Genomic DNA, 23,260 nt, shown 5'->3' with positions numbered 1-23,260 from the left:
GCCTCCTGTGTGCTGGGACTATGGATATGCAGCACTGCATCTGACTCAAAAAATATTTTTTGTTTAACCTCATACTGATCTGGATTAAGAACAACAGCATCAAAAGATAAAAGAAGTATTTTTTTTTTTTTTTGGTTCAAATATTTCAGCACTTAGGAAGTTCTGTCTGACACAATCTTGAGTTATGGTCAACTCATGTCAGACTAGACGAACATCTGAGATTTACTTTCTCTTTCTTGGTTTGATTCTTTTGTGGTTGAATGGATTTCTGTCTCTACACTATGTGGGAATAGGTGATTTTATTGAGAAACAGCAAGCTACAATTTGACTCATGTTTGTCAGAGGAAGTCATATACTCCTGAAGCAGAGAGGCTGGCTGCCATTTGTCAGGGAATAAGCTCACAGCTGACATGGTTCACGCCAGACATGGTGCTAGGCTCTTGACTAGGGCCTTACTAATTTTTTTTGAAAAAGAGTAGATTCATGGGCATAGTTCTCCAAGCTGACATATCTTTTCCCAATATATTCCAGCAGTTAATGAGTATCATCATTAGTAAAAATAGATGAAAAAATGTTACTAATTTAAGTCAGAGTAGGAGTTCAACAGCTGAGATCTACGGTGCTGGGGTTCACAGTAGAACATGGGCCTGAATGTAGAGAGGATAAATATTCAAAAATTTAAATTTAAGTAAGAATAAACTGGCTAGCTGTGGTGTCTAAATAGCTTGAATAACTTTTTCTTTTTCACAGTCATTTGCTTACACTTAGAAGACATACAATAAAATGCATTTCATTTTTGAGATCTGATCCCATACTATATGTGAGTTCTGTCCACATGCCTCACTTCCATACCCTGTATGAGTTTTCATATTTGAGTTGTGGTTAAGAAGTAGAATAGACTTGGTTGGAAACCTGGGAAAGGATTACAATTTGTAATGTAAAAAGTAAATGTCAAGGGATGAGCCCTACTTACCTTAGGATGAACCTTCTGACACAACTTACCAGCCACCATGTCAAACAAGATGCTGAAGAGGAAGAACTGGCAGAGATCTGGGACACAGCACTGGAAGGAAGCTGGTTTGTCATCCTAAAGGGGAGCTCTGGTGTGCGCTTTTCCCAGTTGTAAATACCCAGTAGGAGAAGAGTCCATTTTTATCTGGGAGATGCGTTGTAGATGTTGTTCAGCATCGTGTATCTGCAGAAACCTCCTTCTTTGCAAGGACTGGCTATATTGAGGTCTATACACTTATATTTTCTTGTTGTAAGTGGCATCATCAATTATAGCTTTCTCAAATGACTGCTCTGGCTGGTGCTATAGAGTATCTATAGTTTGCTTCAGATCTGTGACTGTTTTGGGTATGTGCAAGTGGGCGGTAGTAACTTCTTAGAACGTTACTTTGAAAGTTGCCATGCAGTGTACTACAGTCATTACAACTAATAAGAAACTATGAAAGGAACTAAGAGCACTGGTTTTTAACCTGCCGGGGATAGGGGTGGAGTTGGTAGTAAAAACTTAAGGAATCTTTAAGATTCCTCCCATTCGGTGACTCTTGTTTGAGTCACAAACAACATCCCAGCAGTGAAAAGTAGGAACCAGTCACTCTTGTAGACTAACACTTAATCCTCCAAGCTCTGTAGGAAATTGTATCGTGTATGTGTAGCGAAATAAATAACCGCATTTTGGTGACTCTTCACTTCTAACCACATTAAAACAATGCCCTTCTTTGCTCTTGAGTGGTGTCAGGCAATCATTGTGACTGATTGCTAGAATCAGCCGCTTGGTTTAATGTAGCTTATCCCACAGCTGCGGGACTCTATAAAAATTAGCATGACAGTGGATTTAATAGGAGGAGCCAATACTTTATAAATATTAGTAAGCATATGATAGACATACATATAAACATTTCATTTCTGTAAACAAGCTATGAAATGAAATTCTGTTTTCATCTTTACTAGACTGAGATTTAGGAGCTCATCCAATGCTGTACAGCATCAGGGAATAGGAAGAGAACCTACTAAGTTCACACAGGGAGGGGTGCTGGAGTCTTTGATCTGACTTGCTTCTCTTTTATTGAAAATAAGTGGAGTCACTGGTAAAACATTTTTAAATGTTAACTATGAGCCAATATCTATAAAAATAAAGTCAACAGGTTGGTATTAATAAGCTATAAATGACTTATGTCAAGTCAGACGTTTCGCAGAAGTAGACTCTCCATCCACCTGAACTCTGTGACCTGGCCATACTTCTAGGAGGAACTTCGGCAGACCTTTTGTTGCTTCTTGTTCTTTGCTTTATAAATATGGGGAGAAAGAGTTCTGTGTGAACCAAAATTGTTTTTCTCTAGATGAGACAAGATAATGGTAAGCACTGTTACCCAAATCACACCCTCTTTTACAAATTAACTAGTGGATTTTTGCTATGTTGAGCATCGTTTTTCTTTGTTCTGCATGAACAACAGTGTCTTTTAATTCTCCCCCAACATTAACACCTTCTTTGTTTTGTCCATGGCTTAGAACATAATTGGAAAATTCTATACATGTGATTGGGAGTATGCAGAAAGGAGAACCCACATTCCCTAGAGAGATGCAAAGACCAGGGTTAGAAATAGCCAAAGCTGTTAGTAAAACAATTTAGCAAACTTTTATGTTGACTTTTGTGTCAGAATCTCATGGATGTACATCCACATATTATGAACAGCAGCCATTGACAGCCCCTGCCAACTCTAGATGCAAAAATCTCACAATGTTACATGCTTTAAAGGAAAAATTACCCTGAAGTTTATGAGCTGGTATTAGTACCCTGATGGATAATGATTTTGAAATTAGTATGAGTTTCAGCTTCATTCACTTCAGAAAATCATCTTTTAAATGGTTTGTGAAAATTATGAGACTGCAGGCAATGGAGAGGCAAGTGTGAGCCGAGAGACTGACATGTGCCAGATCATATTAATAACTTAAAAAACATTTACTTCTCGTGTGGATTGTTGAACACCTTAAGAAGCTTAGGAATGAGGAGTCTTAGGGTTACCAGTTTTTGTGTGAAGCTGGGTCTGTCTACCATTTGAGTTCCTGATACATTCCAGATGAGTGATTACAAGTTTCCTGAGGAAGGACAACGCTGATTTTTACTCTGGATTGCTGCAGTTTGGGGACTTTCATATTTTCTTTCTCCAGTGTTTAATCAAACAGCCCCAAAGCAATGCATATGTCTGTCTCCATGTAAGTTTGTGCACATGTGTGGGTATATGCAGAGCCTGGAAGAAGGTGTCAGATCCATTGGAGTTATAGGTAGTCAGTCATAGGCTCTTGATGCTGGCGATGGGTATCAAGATCCTCTGCATAGCTGCATAAGTCTTAGCCAGTTCCTTCTTCAGTTCCTCTACTGTGGATGGATTTCATCCTTCAGTGTTGCTCTCACAGAACAAAATCATGGAGCAGGGTTGGGGGAGATGGAACAAATCCAACGTATATGGAAGTTATAGACAGGAAGTGAAACTTCCCATCGTCTTCCTTTTTGCCTTTTCACTCAGTTTCTGACTTCAAGCCCTGGGGTAGCACTGCCCACACTCAGGGTGGCTCTTCCCTCTTTAGTCATTCCTCTCTGCAAACATGATTTTGAAGTTGAATAATGCCAGGGTCATGGTCATCAGCATTTTGGTTTTGCATTATCAGCATTTTGGTTTTGCATTTGGCTACATTGTGTCTGAGTATTCAGAGTATGGAATTTAACAATTAAATTCAGGCTAGGATGATGTCTCAGTGAGTGAAGCACTGGCTGCACAAATGGGACTACCTGAATTCAGAATCCCAGCACGTGCACGTAAAGCTGGACTTGGCGGCACACATCTTTAGTCACATCATTCCTATGCTGAGATGTGAGGTGGGGACTGGAGAATTCCCAGAAGTTCTCAGGCCAGCTAGCCAGTGTGCAGTGTCAAAAAACAAAAACAAAAACAAAAAACAAACAAACAAAAAAAACATGGTAGAAGTTGAGGACAACACTCAAGATTTTTCTCTGACCTCCACATGAACATGTGTGCTCAAAGTTCCAGAAACAGACACACAGGTTTTAAAAAACAAGTGTAACTCAACTAGAGACTAACAAAAGTTATGAAATTAAGTGAAATAAGTAAAAATAAAATCTTATATTGGCATTTTATATATGATTTTTAAACTCATGGAAAAAAACATATAATGCCATGCTTACAGAACAGCCATAATACAATAAAACCACATGTTTAAGTAAGCATATTTGAAAAGTAGTTTTTTTTTTCTCCTCAGCTTTTCATTTGCCTCACATAGAAGAAATCATGCAGGTTATGCCAAGTCAGTGCAATGAGAGAAGAGATCATTCATTTTTCTACTGGGTCCTTCTCTTCCTTATTTTTGAAGGTTGTGTATGTGTGTGTGTTTGTGTAAGTCTGTGTGTGTGTGTGTGTGTTTTTTGTGTGTGTGTATATGTCTGTGTGTGTTTTACATATATCTGTGTTGTCTGTGTGTTTGTATGTCTGAGTGTGTTTGTGTGTGTGTCTGTGTGTTTGTGTTTGTTTGTGTGTGTTTGGGTGTGTGTGTGTTTCCGCCTCTGTTTATCCAGTTCCTGCCCTTGCATCTTGCACCTTCCTTGCAGTATTTTTACCCACCCACACTGGGCAGTCTATCTGTTTTAAAGTTCAAATGCATCCCCACTTGGAGCATGGGGATAAAGTGATCTTTGTTGAAATGAAATCAGACACTGTTTTACAGGGTGGAAACATCACCAGAGCCTTCAGGCCAATCCCAGTGCAAGGAAACTCATTAGGTAGGAGAAGACATGAGCCTTTTTTTCTTCTTTTGTACTTGTGGGATTCTAACAGCCTAGATAAATGGAAGAGCTGTGCCTGTTTTAGGATGATGCTCAAACTGGTAACATTAAACCAGTGTAATTAAAGATATTTGTGAATTTAGTATCCAAGATGCTGTTCTCTTAGTTAAAATGTAGAAGAAATATAAAAATTCAAAAGCTTTAGTAATATAAGAACTTACTTTCATATTACTTATTATTTCACATTTTTGTTAGTATTAAGGGAAATCATACATAAAACCCACTCCATTATCAGGTAAAAAATACAATAAGATAAAAAAATTGATGAAGTTTTATAGAAACAGATTTGGGAACAAAAACTGCATTCCATAAGCTAAATGAAGGAGATCATTTTCAGTATTATTGACATGAAATTGTATGGAGTTTAATATATGTGCATTTTTAATTTCAGATTCAAAATGCTAATGATGTATTAATTGCACCCCTGGAGAAATTTCGAAAAGAACAGATCGGTGCAGCTAAAGTAAGTGTGATTTTTTTCCTGTGCTTTAGATATTATCCCGTTAATTAAAGGTGGTATAATCTCAAATGTTAATGTTTTGAAACTAGAATGACATTTTGAAATATTTTGAATTTTTATATGTTCTGTATGTTTAAAATGACATCATTTTAATATTTTTAAGAAAGCCTTTTACAAAGACTAGAATTCTTTTTAAAAATAAATGACATTATTCTTCTACTAAATAGAGAGCATGTGTGTATGTTATGTGGGTTCCTCCTGCTCCTGCGATGGTTGGGAATTGGGAATTGAGAATTGATTTTTTTTGAAGAGAGGATAAGGATGGGAATTCGTAAAATAAAAGAAGCCTTCTTCTTACTGGAAATCAAATAAAGCATTAGGTCACCATATACTAAACATTTTACCAAAACTCAAAAAGAACTTTTTAAGAATCATTCTTTGTCATATTTTCATGATGAAGGTTTTTGTGGAAAAGCCTTTAAGTACATTTGACAGAAAGCCTTTCCATTGCTAAACATTGCATGTGGGCTAGCTGCAAATTGACTTGAAACTTGCATTCACATATTCAGTTATTATTTGCTGATTTGTGTATGTCCACACACTCACACCCTATAGTGAGTGTGTGGAAATCTGAGTACATCTTACAGGAATTTCTTCTCTTTTCTACTGTCCTGAGGATTGAACTCAGGTTGTCAACCTTGGCAGCGGGTATCTGATGGACCATCTCATGGGAATCCACCACCGTAGACTTCCATTTCTTGCACTTGCTCAGCACCATGTATGCAGTTAGAATGTGAGGGTTTTACACCAGGAAGATTATTTTTCCACATTCTTTTTTGTAAATATTATTCTTTGACAACTTCCAATATGTGTCCAATGTGTTTTTGTCATATCACTCTTGTGTTACCCTCTTTCCCTCCCATGGAGCTCTTTATCACAGCCCTTCCTGTGTTTATCCTTGCTCTTCTCTGTGTTGGACTTCATAGTAATCAATCTATGACAACCCATGGGGTTATTTTCTCCCCTCCTTTGCATCCTTTTTAGCTGCAGTAATGTCATGTCCTATTGATTGTTCAGCAACTCCCCGCTTTTATCTCCAATAAAATTTGTCCTATTGGATCATATCATTCTTCCTCCCAGGAGAGCTTCAGTGGTTGTGACATTAACAGAAGATTTAATCCTAATAATATCTTCCATGAGTTGGCCCCTGGCTACATGACAGGACACCCACCATCAGACACAGGTGGGAGCTTACTTTCCTCTGAGTACACCCACCTGATCATTTTGTAGTTTTGCTCACATCTTTCTCTCTCCTGTGGTATGCCTTTCCCTGTCCTCTTTGAAGTCCTAAAGATACCTTATGTCCTATGGCAGCATCAGGAAGCAGACTCAGCCCCTTTGCCAACACTCTTTTTTCTTTGACAAGTCACATTTTCCCCACTCACAGGACTGAATACTTCTTAGCCTTGTTTCCCATAAATTATCAGTGTTTGGCTTGAATTAGAGCTTTGCCCCACCAATTTAAAGCGATTTTCATGTAAAGAATGAGTCAGAACCCTTTCTGCTAATTAATTCAGCAAATGTTTACTCTTCTCACAGTTGCCTCACTTGGTAAGTCTAGTGTTTGATAAGATTAAGGAACACAGTTGTAAACAAGAGAGACATGATCCTTACCCCATGTCCCTTACATCTTGGTAGATAATAGACTCTAAAGCCAGAGAGAATGCACTGAAGATTGTGACCCAGAGTGAAAGGGGTAAGTGTGTAATGAGTGGACATCCGGGGTGTGGTCCTCAAGCAAAGCCAATTAGAAACGAAAGTGCTCCACTTCTTCTGTATTTCCGAAACAGTCCGTGGGCCTCACTAGGCATTCTCTCCTAGGTTTAGCACATGGCACATTGGCCAGTCCATCCTGGAAGAGGTGATTTCAGTTATGGATTGCTGCTTTCTTCTGAGAAAGCTTACGCAGCAGCCTTCACCCCCTGAAACAGGAGCAGTAACACCCACTGTTTTGTTTTCTGAATATCTCAATTACTGGACAGAACAACTGCAGATACAAATGAGGATATTATGTCATCATCTACTTGCTGGGATGTTAAATATAAAACCAGTGATGTTATGACCAGGAATACCTATCTGTCTGTTATGTTGATTCTGTTTCATGTGCCTTGTGCTTTTCCTTCTGAATTGCTAAGAGGTCTTCAGTAAGGGGAAAGTGAATTAAAAGCAAGTATCCTTTTCTGAAGTTATATGTATGTTAGTTTTCTTCTGGGTATAAAGCAGCCATACATGAGGGTGTCTATCTTATTTGTTGCATCACTGCTTCTTTCTTTGGAGAGTTCCTTATTTGGTATGTAAGCGTAATTATCCAAAGGCTACTGCAGCTTTTCAGTCTGTCCAGTGGAATTTCCTAAGCACTGTAGAGTCAGTCAGCCAGCTGGGATGGGAAGACCAGGATATGGATAAGCCTAGAATCTCCCATGGCAGCCAGCAAACTCTCCAGCTTGTTCATCCTGTGAACAGGAGTAGAAAACAGTGAATCAAGTGTCTCTGACCTCATAGCCAGACGATACTGTTCAGCTGAATTAGATCAGAGCCCTGACCACAGACTTGTTCTGTTGTGTGCTCCATGGAGCTTTGAGACACCTGATCCTCCACTGTTGGAAGTTGGGCTCTTAGTGAGTTCCACTTGTGGGAAGGAGGCAGGCTGTGCCCGAGAGGGAAGCATTCAGGAAGATTAATGATAGGTGACTGAACTAGAGGACAGGAGATGGGTCCTGCTTTTGTGTGTGTGTCTGGAGATTTGAAGGCTTATCTATAAACAGCTGTCATGGATATATTTATTGGAAGGCTCTTGGTCTGATAGCATATGAAGAATTGAGTTCTATTGTAGGCCTGACCTCTTCTATGTGTTAGTGGGCTGGACTGAATATTTGGTTTAATTTATCTCATGACATTCTTGGTTTACATTCTTCAAACATGAACTGAAAAATAGGGATTCAAAACAATTAACAATTACTATTAGCAAGAATTCCCAGTGTGTGGATGTATCCAGAAAAGCATTCTTACAGAGAAAGCTGGATCACAGCCTTGGGCCTTTCTTTCTTTCTCTTTCTTTCTTTTCTTTTTCTTTTCTTTTCTTTTTTTTTTTTAATAAAATGAATCATATTGTATGTCTTTGACTGTTCTGGAAATCTCTCCCTTGCTTCCAGAGGGAACAAAGGTAAGGTAAAGCCACAGCCTCTCCTCCACTTCCTGTTCATGTGGAGACTCGGATGGTGAGGGTAGACAGAGCTCTGCATTTCTTTTCCTTCCTTTTAAGACAGCATCTTGTTCTGCTTTCCAGATTGGCCTGATACTGATTTTGGTTCCAGGCAAACTGTATGTTTAGTAAGTGGCCTTGCTTCAGTCTCCTGAATGCTAACATGACAGGTGGATGCTACAGTATCTGGATTCAGCTGAATCCTACTCAGCAACCACATGTCTCAGGAAAAATTAAAAAAAAAAAAAAAAACAGAATGCATAGCTGTAATTGTCATACATTTTTGAAATGGTCAGAGAGAAATGCTTTTGAAAATGCTGATTTTCATTTCCGAGAGGGTTTGATGGACGTTGTGTGAACACTCTTCTATGATTTGAATACAGAAATAAACAATGCAGCGGTAGTCACTGCAAAGTTGAACTTCATTCTTCTACATTGACTTCATGTTGAAGACTCTAACAGAGCACAAACATCCCTTTGTTCTACCCATAGTAATTCTGGCTCTGAACATTTGCTTATTATTTTTAAATGTGCCTTGCATATGTTACTTTACTTTGTAGTATCTAGAAGAGAAATCCAGGCAGAAGTGCCAGAATTATGTCACAGCCACAGAGTCTGTCCATGTGAAAAATGGCTGTAGTCTGCTTTGTTGTCTTATGTATATACATGGCTTTAGATGATCTTGGAGAATTGTGGATGTTCTGAGTGATAAGGCTTTTGCTCACCTTGTGAGCTGTCCATGCAGTGTTAGTAGACAGACTTTGACATGTGCTGAGAGTAATCTGGAGTGAGGTGCTTTATGGTTCACAGTGCAGGTTTGGTAGATTATGCCTTACATTTTCTCCTGTTCTCAGTAGGTCCTATAGATACTGGTCTGGTATGGTTTTCATGTGCTGTTTATGGCTGCCCAGTGGAGCTTTCGACAGTAAAAACATCATGGTTGAGTTCTCTAGGCAGATAACAAGCCACTTAGCAGCATTTTGAATCCTTCTGCAAGTCTCTTTGTTGACTTTATTTTCTTAAAAATTTTATTTTTAATTATATACATGAATGTGGGTCTCTGTGTGGGAATGTGCATGTAAGTGAAATTGCCCATAGAGGACAGAAAGAGGGCTTTGTATCCCAGTGACCTGGAGTGATCGATGGCTGTTAGCCATCTGACATGGGTGCTAGGCAATTAATTCAGGCCCTTTCTCTGAAAAAGCAATATGTGTTCATCTTTCCTTCCTTCCTTCCTTCCTTCCTTCCTTCCTTCCTTCCTTCCTTCCTTCTTTCCTTCCTCTTTCCTTCCTTCCAACCTTCCTTTCTTCCTTCTATCCTTCCTTACATTTTTTTCAAGTTTTCCCTTACAGGGTTTCTCTGTGTAGCTCTCACTGTCCTGGAACTTGCTTTGTAGAGTAGGCTGGCCTCAAACTCACAGAAATCCACCTGCCTCTGCCTTCTAAGTCTTAAGATTAAAGGTGTGTGCCACTATGCCCTGCTCAGTCCAGGTTCTTAACTGTTGAGTGATAGCAGTATCTTAACTTGGACTTCTCAAGTTACTTTTCTCTGGAAAAGTAGTCAGTGTTGAGCACCTAGGGTGTGCTGGAGATTCCAGGGACCAGCCAGGGAACCATATTAACTAGCTGAGTTTGAAGTGAGGAGGTTTGGCCACACCTAAGATTTTTTTTGTAATTAAGATATATTTTGTCTAATCCTCTACTTGCTAATAGTAGAACTGAATATTTCACAAAGGAATTTTCTGGAGAGCAGTATGGGAGCCTGGAAGAGTCAGGAGACTGCTGGTGTGGGGAGCTACCTTCTCCTTACTACACCCCAAGAGGGGAGCACACTGAGAAATACAGCCTGTAACTTCATCAGGAGAGCATACTCTGTGAAGCTGCAAAGTTTTGATTGTTAGTAATTGGCTATGTTTGTAAGCCATAACAATAGCTACCCTTTGTAGTAATGAACCAAATACTTTCCTAAGGACTTTCTGTGAACACTCTTGCCTCCTCACAGTCACCACCACAGATAGAAAGCTGTTAGACACTTTGTAGGTAAGGAAGCTGCAGAATGGAGAAGTTAAGCAAATGGGCCGAGGTGGGGGTCAGATTTTAAACACAGGTGAGAAATTCACATGACTGTTCAATAACACCAGCATATTTTTGTACATGCAAAAAATATTTCTTTTCTTTATTCATCAAAACAGATAATGCGTGAGCTCAGTTGAAGAGTGGGGTTCTAGAAATAAGTTTTATGTTAGTACAACAAACCTGAAATCAAAGCTTCACTAACTAAAAAGCTATCGTCTGAACTTGAATTGGTTTCTATGTAGTAAGGGCCGAGAAGTTAACCTGCTTTTATTTCAGAGTTGCTAGTAGGTGGTACTGTAATGTGGGTTTTGTCTATACAGGTTAGCGCATGTGTAGGTTACTTGATCACACATTGTATCATAGAAGAGACATACCTCTGTTGATTCCAGAAGGTTGATCAATGTGGTTCTCAGGGGTATCTCAGCTGGACATTGCCTGAGAAAGACACGCTACACAGCTGCAAAGCCCTACCACACACAGCAGCCATAGAGCTGAAGCCTCTGTTGTGTTTACACTACTCACCTGGACCGCCAAGAGATTAAGAGGCATTGCTAGTAATGCAGAGGTGAGCATGGCCTCCCACGGAGACTCAAGTCCAGAGGTTTTGGTACCGAAGTCAGCAATCCTGGCAATGTACGGAGCCTGCCTCTTTGAAGACATCAGCGTGGAGCTGTCTTGGCAGCTAACAGTGTGTTCACACATGTGTCCAACTCCTTCCGAGAGATCAGCTCTGCTTGTCCTCATCACTACCACTAAACCCAGCCAGCTGACATCACCTGATGACAGAGTTGTCTCTACATTAGATAAGTGTCACCATCCAGACTCCACAGAGAGTCTGAAGGGACAGTGCAGCAGTTAGGTGCATGTGCCGCTTTTGCAGAGGACCTAGATTCCCAGCACCCCCACAGGTGGCTCACAACCTCCTGTTGCAAGGATTCAACATTTCAGCCTCCCAGGACTCTGAACTCATGTGGTACATATCCATTCGTGAATGAAACACAAGTGCATAGAAGAAAAATGGAAAAGACACATTATGTCCTGATGTGCTGAATTTTTGTATTAGTCATTGACAAAGCAGAGCCATCTATGAAGCTAGTGTTCAGAATTAGATTACAGCCCAAAGCTCCCTTGCTGTACATTTTTTTAATTTAAATAAAACAAGAAATTAGGTGCTCGTTATAATTTAATTAAACCTAAATTATAGAAGAAATTACTACTATTTTTCCTGTGAGCAATGCTTTATGTCACCGGATGAATCCGCATACTTAAGGAATGTTTTAAGTGTTCCCACAAGTTTTATTTTTGTTTTATCCTTATGATCCATTTTTAGGCCCAATACATAACTTTTAAAAATGCTAGAACTATTTCCATGTGTCATATATAAATTGTAGTCGGCTATAAGATACAGTGGAGCTGTGCTGACGTCATAGTGGTATCTGTGCTGTGAGATCTTGAGAACTACTGCTATATACTAAATTTATCTGCATTCTTTAGCGGTTAGGACTTGGCTAGGAATCAAACTTGTTTTCTTGCAATGATGTCTCATTTTGTTAACTAGGTAACAGACCTAGTTGCTTTGGTAATTCTAGGAGAATGATTTCTTGATAAAATGGTGACAAACTTTTAAATGTTTGCTTTGTTTTGAGACAGTGTTTTACTATGTACCTCTGGCCAGCATAGAACTTGCTATGTAGACCAGGCTGTTATGTAGATCAGGCTGGCCTCAAAGTCACAGAGAAAGGTCTGCTCTGGCATCCCAGGTGCTAGGATTAAAGAAGTTTCCTTCCTTGCGTGGCTAAACTTAAATCTTTGCTTTCAGTGGGAACTAGACACTCCATAGATTGCCTTCTGGCTTCTGTATGCAAAGTCACACACATACAATGACACCAATTAAACACATGTGTACAGACATAAAAAACCAAAATGAAATAAACAAGTGTCCATGTAATACCATTCATCACATTGTTTAATGAGATAAAAATTGAATATGAGAAACCTCGAAGTTAGGCTCCCTTCATCTCATGCTTACCAGAGATTTTGGTGAGATTCTGATAAAGTTTCAGTTTCTTTATTCCAAAGTCCTGAGAGCCTTGGTATATAGACTCAATCAAGTCCAGGCTGTCCTCCTTCCCCAGTTTGGAGTCACTGGAAATTTTATTAGCATGCTGTCACCTGTCCTAGACATAGTTCTGCAGAGAGTACTGAGCTGTTTATGTTCAGCCCCAAGAGCACACAGAAAACCTGTGTTGCCATTCTCAGCACACTCAAGGTAATAGAAAACGTCAGAAATCAAGAGCTCTGACGTAGCAGCTTTAATACTGCACACAGAGCAGACTATTCCTTAAACACAGGGGAAGAACACATCCATTCTGCTAACCAGTGGGGCTGGCAGAGGCCCGTGCAATGTTGGTATCTATCAGATGCAGCTCTGAGACTGGCAGAGGCCCGTGCAATGTTGGTATCTATCAGATGCAGGTCTGAGACTGGCAGAATCATGAGTGGGACAGCACATGCTAATAGTCCTGGCATTTAGAAGGTAGACATTGGAGGAATAGAATTTTCAAGGCAAGACTTAGAGTCGGGGAGTTTGAAGTCAACCTGGGCTACATGAGACTCTGTCTCAAAAACTACAACAAAAACAAATAGAAATACCTGAAGATTTCCAATTAGTGCAAAGGGAAACTGACCTCCCAGGTGAAACAAAGGGCAGAGAAGTAGGGAACTGTCACAGTGGAGAACACTTGTGTCTGAAGTGCTTCCTGTACCCTGGGGGATTAGAGCTTTTGTTCTTGTTTTTAAGTTTTTAAAAATATGAGCCACATTAAGTAATATGGTTTGCACCATAATTTAGCAAGTACGAATGCTAACTGCTCACTGCTATTACTCCTCGAGATAGACTCCTGTACTTTTCGTTGTACTGTTCAAAACTAAATATATAAATCATCAGTGTCATACAATCCATGGAGTAACAAAGCCCTCTTAGAATTCAGTGTGTATGTGTACACAAGGTGTGGTGTGTGTGTGTGCGTGTGTGTGTGTGTAACATATAAGTGAGTGCATGGCTATGCATGTACAGGCAGAAGGGCACTTGGGCTTCTTTCAGGTCATGGTTGTCTTTGCTCTGAGCTACTACTGTCCCGTTTCCAGTGAAGTACAGACTTGGAGTTCTCTGTCTTCCTTGCAGTTGATGTTAGGTCTCAGGTTTCATGATGTGTCACCTTTCTCTGTCTCTGTACCGTTTTTTCTTTGTGTGTCTGCACAGGTCTCTACTGTGCCATGGTTTTCTGTTACTATAACAAATGCCTTAGGTCAGCCTTCTGGGTCTGTTGCCTTTGGTCCTGCCACAGGGCTGCACACATGACAAAGGATGCTTTGCAGAAGGAGGTGCTCTCTTCTGAAGAAGGGGAGGTCTGGAGCCCCAACAACCAAGCACTTCAGGAACACACCTTAGTTACCCAAGTCCTTTCCCTGAAGCCCTGCTTCCTGAATCTTCCTTCCTTTACCAACAGTCCTGGTGTCAGTACTTTTAGCCCAGGCTGGTATCAAATGTATAGTGGCTCTTTGGGAGGCATTCAGGATTTAAACTATAGCTGTCTTTTAAAAAATCACATGGCACTGTTTCTTGTTCCTTGAATACTTTTAGCAAATTCCCAAAGGGAGTGTGACATCTGTGTCATCTGGAATATGGTAATGGCTCTTACCAAATATCTCTGATGGACCTGGGGTGACTGCTCTCTTTTCTTAATTCTTCCTTGTAGAATTAAGGGTTACAGTTGTTTCCTGTGATTATCTTAAACATGAATTTCATCTTTTAAGGTATAGGTAGGAAGCTATAGGCCAAGCAAATTACCCATCTGTGTGTGTGGCCCATGAGCTGTGAACAGTTAGTATATTTCTTAATTTTACTATAATCTAAAGAACAATATTTTATATCATATGCAAACTGCATGAAAGCCAGAAATTAAATCTTTGTTGGAATGTAGTATCATTCATTTGTTTGTTTTCTAACTTTTTCCATTCTATCAGCCAAGTGGAGTAGTTGCATAAGACAGTATGAGGCCCAGAAAGAGTGAAATATTTACTCCCTGGCCGCTTACTGGAAAAAAAAAAACAATAAAAAACCCAAAATGATTGTGTCTTAAAATAAATTCCAGTTTTCATTTCAGTAATCTATTCAGACTTAATATTTGTGCGGTGATTTGGTACCTTTATTTCTATACTCTGTATTAACAGAGGCTGCCTTACAAAATAAAGAAGCTTATTCGGTTAATGTCTGGGAGGTCCCAAAGAGAAGAGGCTGGTGGGGCCCCAGGACAGGTTCACAAATAGGAAGCAGGCAGGACCAGAAGGGAGACCTGTATAAGGGGGGAAGCCAGCGAGATTTGGGGGAGCTACCCCACCTGACTGTGACCCTCTGCTCTCCTCACACAGTCAACAGAGCACCATCTGCTTCGCTTCCTGCTCCTTTTTGAGTCATAATCTTGTGTAGCCCAGGCTGACCTCAAACTCCATTTGTAGCCAAGGAAGACCTTGACCTTCTCATCTTTCTGCCTATACCTCTGGAGTGCTAGTGTCTGCTAGAATGCCCAGTTTATGCCTTTCTGAGAATTGAACCCGGGACATCCTGCGTGGTGGGCAAGCACTCTACCCACTAATCTACATTCTTAGTCCTATGCATTCCCTTCAAAGACCTAATCGCCTCCTACCTTTTAAATGTTTTCCTCTCTCTCAACTCCACCATTCTCAAGCTTCCCACACATGTACCTATGAGCAATATACACCGTACTCAAAGCACAACAGTTTTATGCTTGGAGACCACAGCATTTCTAGAAAGATAAATTTGGGTGTAATTTTGCACACTGTTGGTTACAACTCCTAATTGTAACACAAACAGCAGGTTTTCTTACTTCTGTGGTATTTATTTTTATGAAATCATTTCCTATGAAACTAATTTCTGATTTGCCGTTCATGGATGTGACTGGGCACAGACCATTGAGAAGAGAACGATGAAGAACTTTTTGTCTTGAAATAGTCACATAAAAACCACTCTACACTTGTGACATTCAGGTTTCATATTGAAGCCAGAATTGCCAAATATAGTAGACAACTCTTTCCACAGTACTCTGAAGGTTAGGTAAAAAGGTGATAGCTCTTGCCATAGATTTAAAGAGACAATGTAGGTTGGAATTTTGTCTTTGTGTACCAGTTATCTTTATAGAAACAGTTAAAAATGGAAAATTATTTCTTTGGAATTGAGCAAATGAATGGATTCATTTGTTAGGACAATTAGAAATCGGTGGACACGTGTGTGTAAATTCATCCCTGGAAAACGAGCAACAGTTTCAGCTGGTAACTACACTGAGAGGCGTCAGGGAAAGTCTGCCATAGGTGTGAACAGGAGCAAACAGCTCTCATCAATTCTGTCAGTGGCTTTAGTTTAGTACTGATCTTTACTGCTGTGAAGTTGGGCTGTATTTTGCCTCTTACACTTCTATATACAGCCAGGAGTGATCTGAAAACAATCCGAGTGAGCCCTGGAGACATGCCTCCTACATCTGTATGGGAGCTTCCTGATTTACGGACTGTGTAGGAGCCATGGCCATGACCTTTGAGGACCGTAGAAAGCCAGGGAGAAGGAGAGTGAGCTCACTGTAGAAAGATTCCAGGCATTGAAAAAACTTGCCTTATTTGGAAATAGGGCTAACTGGTTTCCCTGGTGATGCTGCCAAGTTCACTATGGAAATACATTGGTCTTTAAACCACTCCTTTGTACTTAAAAAAATTCATTAGAAGTAGCATGCTAAGTAGTATTTGCTCAATTCTTCTTGATATATGATGGGTTCAAGGTGAAATCAGAGATAGTAAGACTGTGAGTCTGATAGTTAAACTCAAGACCATAGCAGCTTTAGCATTCCCTGCCTTTCTTTCTGGTGTCTGAGGTCACTTGACCTCTGGAAATTTGGGAATGTAACTGATGTCTTTTAGAACAGGACTGGTTTGGGGAAATTACTGCATGTAGACCTCTGTGCCTTGGCTGTGCCTCTTAGCTTAGATCTCTATGCAGCTGGAGTTTGCAAGGAGACCTGGTGCTGGATTTCCTTTAATAACCCAGTCAAGCTTACTGGTTTATAAAAATGGCTTCTCTTTAAATTCTTCATCTCTTTTTGACTATATTCTGGGTATGAGATTTGAGAGATTTGATTGTTTTAAGAGGAGTAAAAAAACCAGTTTGCAAACAAATTATTAGTTTGAATGTGGGCTCTGCCAGGTGTGTCTGCGTGACTGACACGTATAGTGAAGGTCTGAGGTTATGGAAATCAGCCTGTGAGAAGCCTCCTGGTGACTTTATAACATATTGCTCTTCAGTTCCTTCTTGCACACAGGAGACCTTTTTCCTTTCAGTTTGTATCCATTAGGACTCACCTGTGTCCCCAACCTCATCAACCTGTTCTCCATGTAATAGCCAGAGGTAGAGAGTGCTCTGTATCTTCCTGATATGGTCTGGTCCAAGGCTGATGTGATGGGGTGGTTGGCAAAATGCTTGATTTCTTAGTGCAAGGCCGTGAGTGTGCTCCGTAGAATCCATGTAACCAAAAAGCTTGGTGCTTGTGGTACTAATACTGGTATGGCAGAGAAAGGTTACCCCAGGGCTTCCCTAGTGGCTACTATCCTTGGCAAGCTCTGGGTCTATAAGAGGTGATATAAAATAAAAGTGAAGTTAGATGGATCTTGAGCACAATACTCTAGTTTCCACAGACAGACAGATAGATACACCTCTCGCCCCACACAACACATTAACAACAACTACTACCACCACCACTGTGACAACAACAAAAATCTCCCCCCAAAACCCTAGTGGGGATCTGTGACCTGATTGTATGTAGTCCCTGTCATTACGGGAGAACTAATTTTGGTTCCATCTCAAACTAAGTGCTTCTCCAAAATTTAATGCACTCCCTAGTCAATTCATACACATGCTGGGATCCAAGTCCCCATTTATGTGTCATTCTCTCCTCTGGTGAGAGAGACTCTCCCTGTGCATGGCTTTATTGCTCAATTTGGAAGTACCTAAATGGTTAGGTAGGTTACTGAACTGTCAAAGAATGTCTCACCCTGGTTTGACTTATCTGCCAAGTAGTTGCATGCATACAGCTGTTCCCATCCATCTTGTGTGGCACCACAAGCACCCAGATCTTTGTCACATGGATTCTAGGGAGCACACTCACAGCTTTGCCCTAGCAAAACAATCACACAGAGACTCATATTCCCTCTTACTGTAAGTTATTTATTTACTCATTTAACTCTTGTCTCTGTTGCTTTGGTTGATGCTCATCCCTGTGACAGTGGGTATCCTCCTGGGACAGAAGATGGTAGTCTTTCTGTCAACCTAGTTGCCTTCTGCCCCCCCCCCCATGCAGATCTTTCATTTAGCCTTCCAACCCTTACCAACTGGGTTGGCCTTTAAATCCATCAGGTAACCTCTGCTTGTTCTCTCTCCCCTCTGGTCTACACAGACAAGAGACACAGAAAGACACACAGAGAGACACACATAGATACACAGACAAAAAGGCATATACAGACACACAGACAGATGCCTCAGTCTCCACTGTGGACAGACTGCAAAAACCAATTCTAAGACTATAAAATCACTGAGGGATGCTGTAAGTGGTGGCCGAAGCCTACAATCCCAGAATATGGGAGAGAGAGAGATCAAGACTTTGGATCAAACACACAAACAAGCAAAAATGGTGTAGAAGACTCAGGGCCTGGGTGGTCATTGAACCCTGGAAAGAGGGTTTTAATATGATCTTTTCTTGAGTTTTCAGAATTTCATGCATATTTATGATCTGTTTTGATCATGTTTACTCTGCCCCTGTAATTCCTCACAGAACCAGCTCTCCCTACTCTTCCCTACTTTGTATTTACTTTTAAAAATTAGTTAGTTCTTTCTATTATCCAATGATCCAATTTGTGCTGCCCATATATTCCTTGTGTAAGGTCTACTGAAGCTTGATATGCAGAGGTCACACCCTTAGAGAGAACTGACTCCTTCCCCCAGAAACCACCTCATGTGAGCAGCTTCTCCACTGTCAGTGGACTCATGAGCTTCCCATCCCTGGAAAACAGATGGGCTCAGTTGTGTGCACAGCTGCTGTGGTCTCATCCAGTCCATAAGACACAGCTTTTCTCCAGGCCTTTGTAACTTTAGGCCCTTCTACATCACCTTCTGAGAATGTCCGTGAGTCTTGGGGGACATATAGATGTCCCATGTGTTGCTTAGGGCCTTATAGACAAATAGTCTATGTGTTTTGGTCAGCTTGAAAATGCTTCAGTATTTTGGGTTAATGGCTTTGCTGATTTGAAGACAACCCATTTCCCTTGCTTCCTGGTTATTGACCATGAGCCTGAAACATGATTGGCTGTACTCAGAATGATTGAATTTGTTCATTGACAGGCTATATACTGCCAGCTGCTCCAAGGCTGCTCTGACAGCACCCAAAGATGGTCCAGTTGTGCCACAGGCAGACAAGGGTGTGCTTATTAAATTCTGGGATTGTCTTGCAGATTTTCTTAGACTCCAAAGCTTTGGTTCCTCTGTTCCTCCCATGACACACGCTTGAGGGAAGGACATAGCCTAGTGGTCACTTTTTTCTGACATCTTTGAACTGAGCACAGTCAGTCTAAAGTTGAAACCTTGGGTGGATTTTATAAAAGCAGTTCAGATGTATATGGAACAAATTGTGTTAGTCACAGCTTAATCTTCTATGGAATCTTATGGGATTTTTTTTTATGTTGACCACTTTCTTAGGTTTATTATAAGGATTTGCCATATTGCTTTTTAAAATGTGCAAAGACTACTTGGTGCGATGGCTTAGCCAAGATGGGCTGGTAAGATGGCATGGTGGTAAAGCCATCATTAGCCATCAAGATTCACACCTAAATTCAATCTGTGGGACCCACTGTTTCCTGAACCTGTGGTGTATTCAAATCTCAGTGTTCATAGAGTCTGGTTAAGTCAGTCTCACCATGTGGGCTGAGATATCTACAGGCATTTTATTTTTCCTTTATTTTGGAAAGCCTTTCACTTCGCTTTCATCAAGTTGCTGCATTATTTTGTATTTACATAAACTTGAAGTTGGTTTCTAAACCTCTTTTTAATAACAGAAACTTTTCCCCTAAATTTCTTTAACATGTTTTGTTGCTGGTTAGCATATATAATTGCTTTGGTCAATTTAAAAAAATAACGAAAGGATCATAGAGATCTATAATTGCCAAGTTAAGTTCAGATTGGGATTTTATAGTTTCATTGCAACTACAAAGTTTAATAATGAAATTCTTTAAATTAGTCTGAAATGACTATCACCACAGCATAGTTATAAATGTACATGAAGCTCAAGCTATAAAATGCAAAACCCTTTGAAGTTCCCAAAAGAAGAATTAAATAAACGCTTTGGGGAAAAGCCACCATGACACCTTCATCTAATTATACTGTACTTGAGTTGTTCCCACTGGGCTAAGTTAGAGGCAACAGGACAAGATGAATTACCCTGCCCTTTCCAGCAAGTGCACCTGTCATACACAGTAGACTCTTTATGTCTTAAGAGCAACATCTTTAAGTCTTGTAATTGCGTAACCTTGGATAAGTAAATATAGAAGAAAATTTTTAAAAGATTTTGTTTTTTTTAAATATTGTGTTTGTATGTTTCTGAGAATGAGCACATGAGAATAGTACCCCAAAGGCCAGAGTAGGGTAAAGAATCCCTCTGGAGCTGGGATAACAGGGTTCTGGGGACTGAGAAGAAACTGTGGTCCTCAGCATGAACAGCAGCAAATGGTCTTAACCCCTGAGCTATCTCTCCAGCCCAGATCCTGAAGGATTTTGATAAAACCATGTGACATTGGTGATGTGACAGGGTCTCATGTATTATGAGGTGTAAATTATAAGTCATTACTTTTTTTTAGAAAGATATATTTATTTTATGTATGAGGTACTTGTAGCTGTACTGATGGTTGTGACCCATCATGTGGTTGCTGGGAATTTTAATTCAGAATCTTTGCTCACTCCTGTTGGCCCCGCTCTTTCCAGTCAACCCTGCTCACTTCAGCCTAAAGATTTATTTATTATTATATCTAAGTACACTGTAGCTATCTTCAGATATACCAGAAAAAGGTGTCAGATCTCATCTTACAGATGGTTGTGAGCCACCATGCGGTTGCCAGGATTTGAATTCAGGACCTTTGGAAGAGCAGTCAGTATGCTTAACAGCAGAGCCATCTCTCCAGCCCTAGTCATTAGTTTTCTTTTCAATCTTTGTTTTCTTTCAAAGGAAATATTTCTTTGATTTATTGAATCAAACAAGACATTGTATAAGGAAAAAAAATTCTTTAAAAATTTGTGTGTGTGTGAGAGAGACATTCTCTGAGGAGTTGGTGAATCCCGTGTGGGGAATCTTGAGTAATGCTTTACAAGGCTGGTCTAAGCAACCATCTCACAGCTGCCTCAAACTGTGAGCTTCACTGATTGCTTAACATAGTAAATGTTTAGTTATTGTGAAATTTCCTCCTTTTAGTATCCCTTGGTTTGGATTCTCATCTGTGCCATTTCCCTTATGTAAGCAAGCTCAGGGGACAATACATTATTGTATATGAAAGGAGGATTTACCAGGGTGCATTTAACCAACTTTCCCCCTTGAAGACAGGTTAGTGAGACTACAAATATTCGAAATATCCCTCAGCTCTTTGGGAAAAACATCAAATACAGACAGACAGATGCGGACTTGGGTTCAGTCTTCTTTACTACCCTCTATTTAAAGTCTGTGCTTTGTGGATCATTCAAAAGAAAAATGTTAGCTATAAATTACAAGGTCGAAACAGGGGCATTGTGGGTGTGCCCTCTACCACTGGGCACAGCCTCTTGGGGAGGCAGAACACAGGGAATTTGACTGTGTTTATACTATACCACCTCTGGATCAGGTGCTGTCCTGTAGGGAAGCACAGAGGCACTGCCCCAGGGGAGGGAAGAGGCAATCTGAGATGTGAGAAAGCCAGAACTGGTTCAAGGGTCTCCAGGGGGAGGCCAGGGTTGTGGGGTTCTCAGACTCTTGGACATCCAGGCACCTCTGGGAGTCATATAAGAGCTGAGAGCAAAGTCAGGGGCCCATGAGCTGGGGACAGCATCTAGCCCTGGGTACAGGGTTGGCTCTGACTTATCCCATGGGTGATTGACCTTAGCTTGGTGGAAGCAGGCTTTGTGGCCAGGAGTGCAGAGAGGCCTATACATGAGGATTAAGCTGGGACCCTGTAGTCGAATACCTTCTCCAGGAATCCCCATTGGCAGATCTCGATGAAAGAGACAGTTCATGGTTCTAAACAGTTTCTTGGTTGTTAATGGCAGAGAATAGATGTATAACGTACCATACCCATTTCTCAGGGTGGACCTTTTGCAGGGAGGAATGTCAGGGAAGGGAATTGTCTGGGCCTCTGGGTACCTCATTAGCATGGAGAATTCTATTTTTGGGCCTATGGGGCTATAGGACATGCTTCTTTTATGTGAGGACCATGGCATGGGTTCCAAGTCGTGAGTCTGGCAGGGAGTGGGGAGCTACCCAAGTCTCAAGTATGTGCCCACCGAGTCTCTGGGTCTCAACCAACTCTACCTTAGCAAACTTCCTGGCATGGTGTTCGAATAGGACATCATTCATTAACAAACAGCCTGTATCTGCCTAGTACCAGAAATTCTTTATGCCCTTTTTACTGACTTAGTGGAGTCTGCTTACAGTTGCTAATAGCAAAAGCATCTCTTGCAGCTATTTGTCTTGTCCTCTGACAACTTTGTGTGGAAGCTCTTGTATTTCTTGTTTATTTGGATGTTTATTTGTTTTTGAGAAGGCCAGTAGCCTCTGACTATCTGTGTAGGCAGGGATGACCTCGAATTTTTTTTTCTTCCTGATTCCATCTTCTGGGTGGGGGGCTTACAGATGTGTGCCCCATGGATGTGGTGTGAGGTATCCTCCATGTTAAAAGCTTTGTCCTGTTCAAGGTTTCCTTGACCTCATTGTAGACCAGTACTGCTGAGCTGGAGATGCTTGTGAATAGAAGCACTTGCTTTTCCTGCAATTTCCCTTCTTCGTGATGCCTAACAGATACTTTTCCTCACTACATCTCATCAATGCTATATACCTTTCCTACAACTTCCATATAAAATTCATTGACCCTTTTTATCTCCAGCTTCTGGTTTTGTGTGTTTGTTTTTGTTTTTTCAAATCACAAGATTAGACTATTTCTCTGGGTCTTTTATTTATTTGTTTTCTGACCCATTGACAGTCTTAATTTTGCTTCCTGGCCCATTCATCTGAATTAATCTGACCACCTTGTGAGCTATTATGGGATAGAGACATGCACGAAACACAGCATGGGAAAAGTAAGATAGCAGATCAAAAACAAAGCGGAGGCTATGGAGGTGGTGAGGAAGCTATGCATGTGGATGGTGGGGGAGCCATGAATGTGGACAATGAGAGAGTCATGCATGTGGATGGTGGAAGAGTCATGCATATGGACATTGGAGGAGCCATGCATGTGGATGGTGGGAGAGTCATGCATGT

The 23,260-nt window shown here is 40.6% G+C and overlaps 1 protein-coding gene across 1 annotated transcript in view; it reads left to right on the top strand.

Moving 5' to 3' along the window:
- Positions 1 to 23,260, top strand: part of Arhgap42 (Rho GTPase activating protein 42) — a 244,151-nt gene that overhangs the window by 130,971 nt on the left and 89,920 nt on the right. Inside the window, exon 4 of the mRNA XM_031344323.1 lies at positions 5,253 to 5,324. Within this exon, the coding sequence (XP_031200183.1) occupies positions 5,253 to 5,324 (72 nt within the window). The remainder of the gene's footprint in view (positions 1 to 5,252; positions 5,325 to 23,260) is intronic.

The sequence above is a fragment of the Mastomys coucha genome, unplaced genomic scaffold (assembly GCF_008632895.1).
Source record: "Mastomys coucha isolate ucsf_1 unplaced genomic scaffold, UCSF_Mcou_1 pScaffold23, whole genome shotgun sequence".
In the NCBI taxonomy this organism is placed as follows: Eukaryota; Metazoa; Chordata; class Mammalia; order Rodentia; family Muridae; genus Mastomys; species Mastomys coucha.
This window is presented reverse-complemented; position numbering and strand designations above follow the sequence as displayed.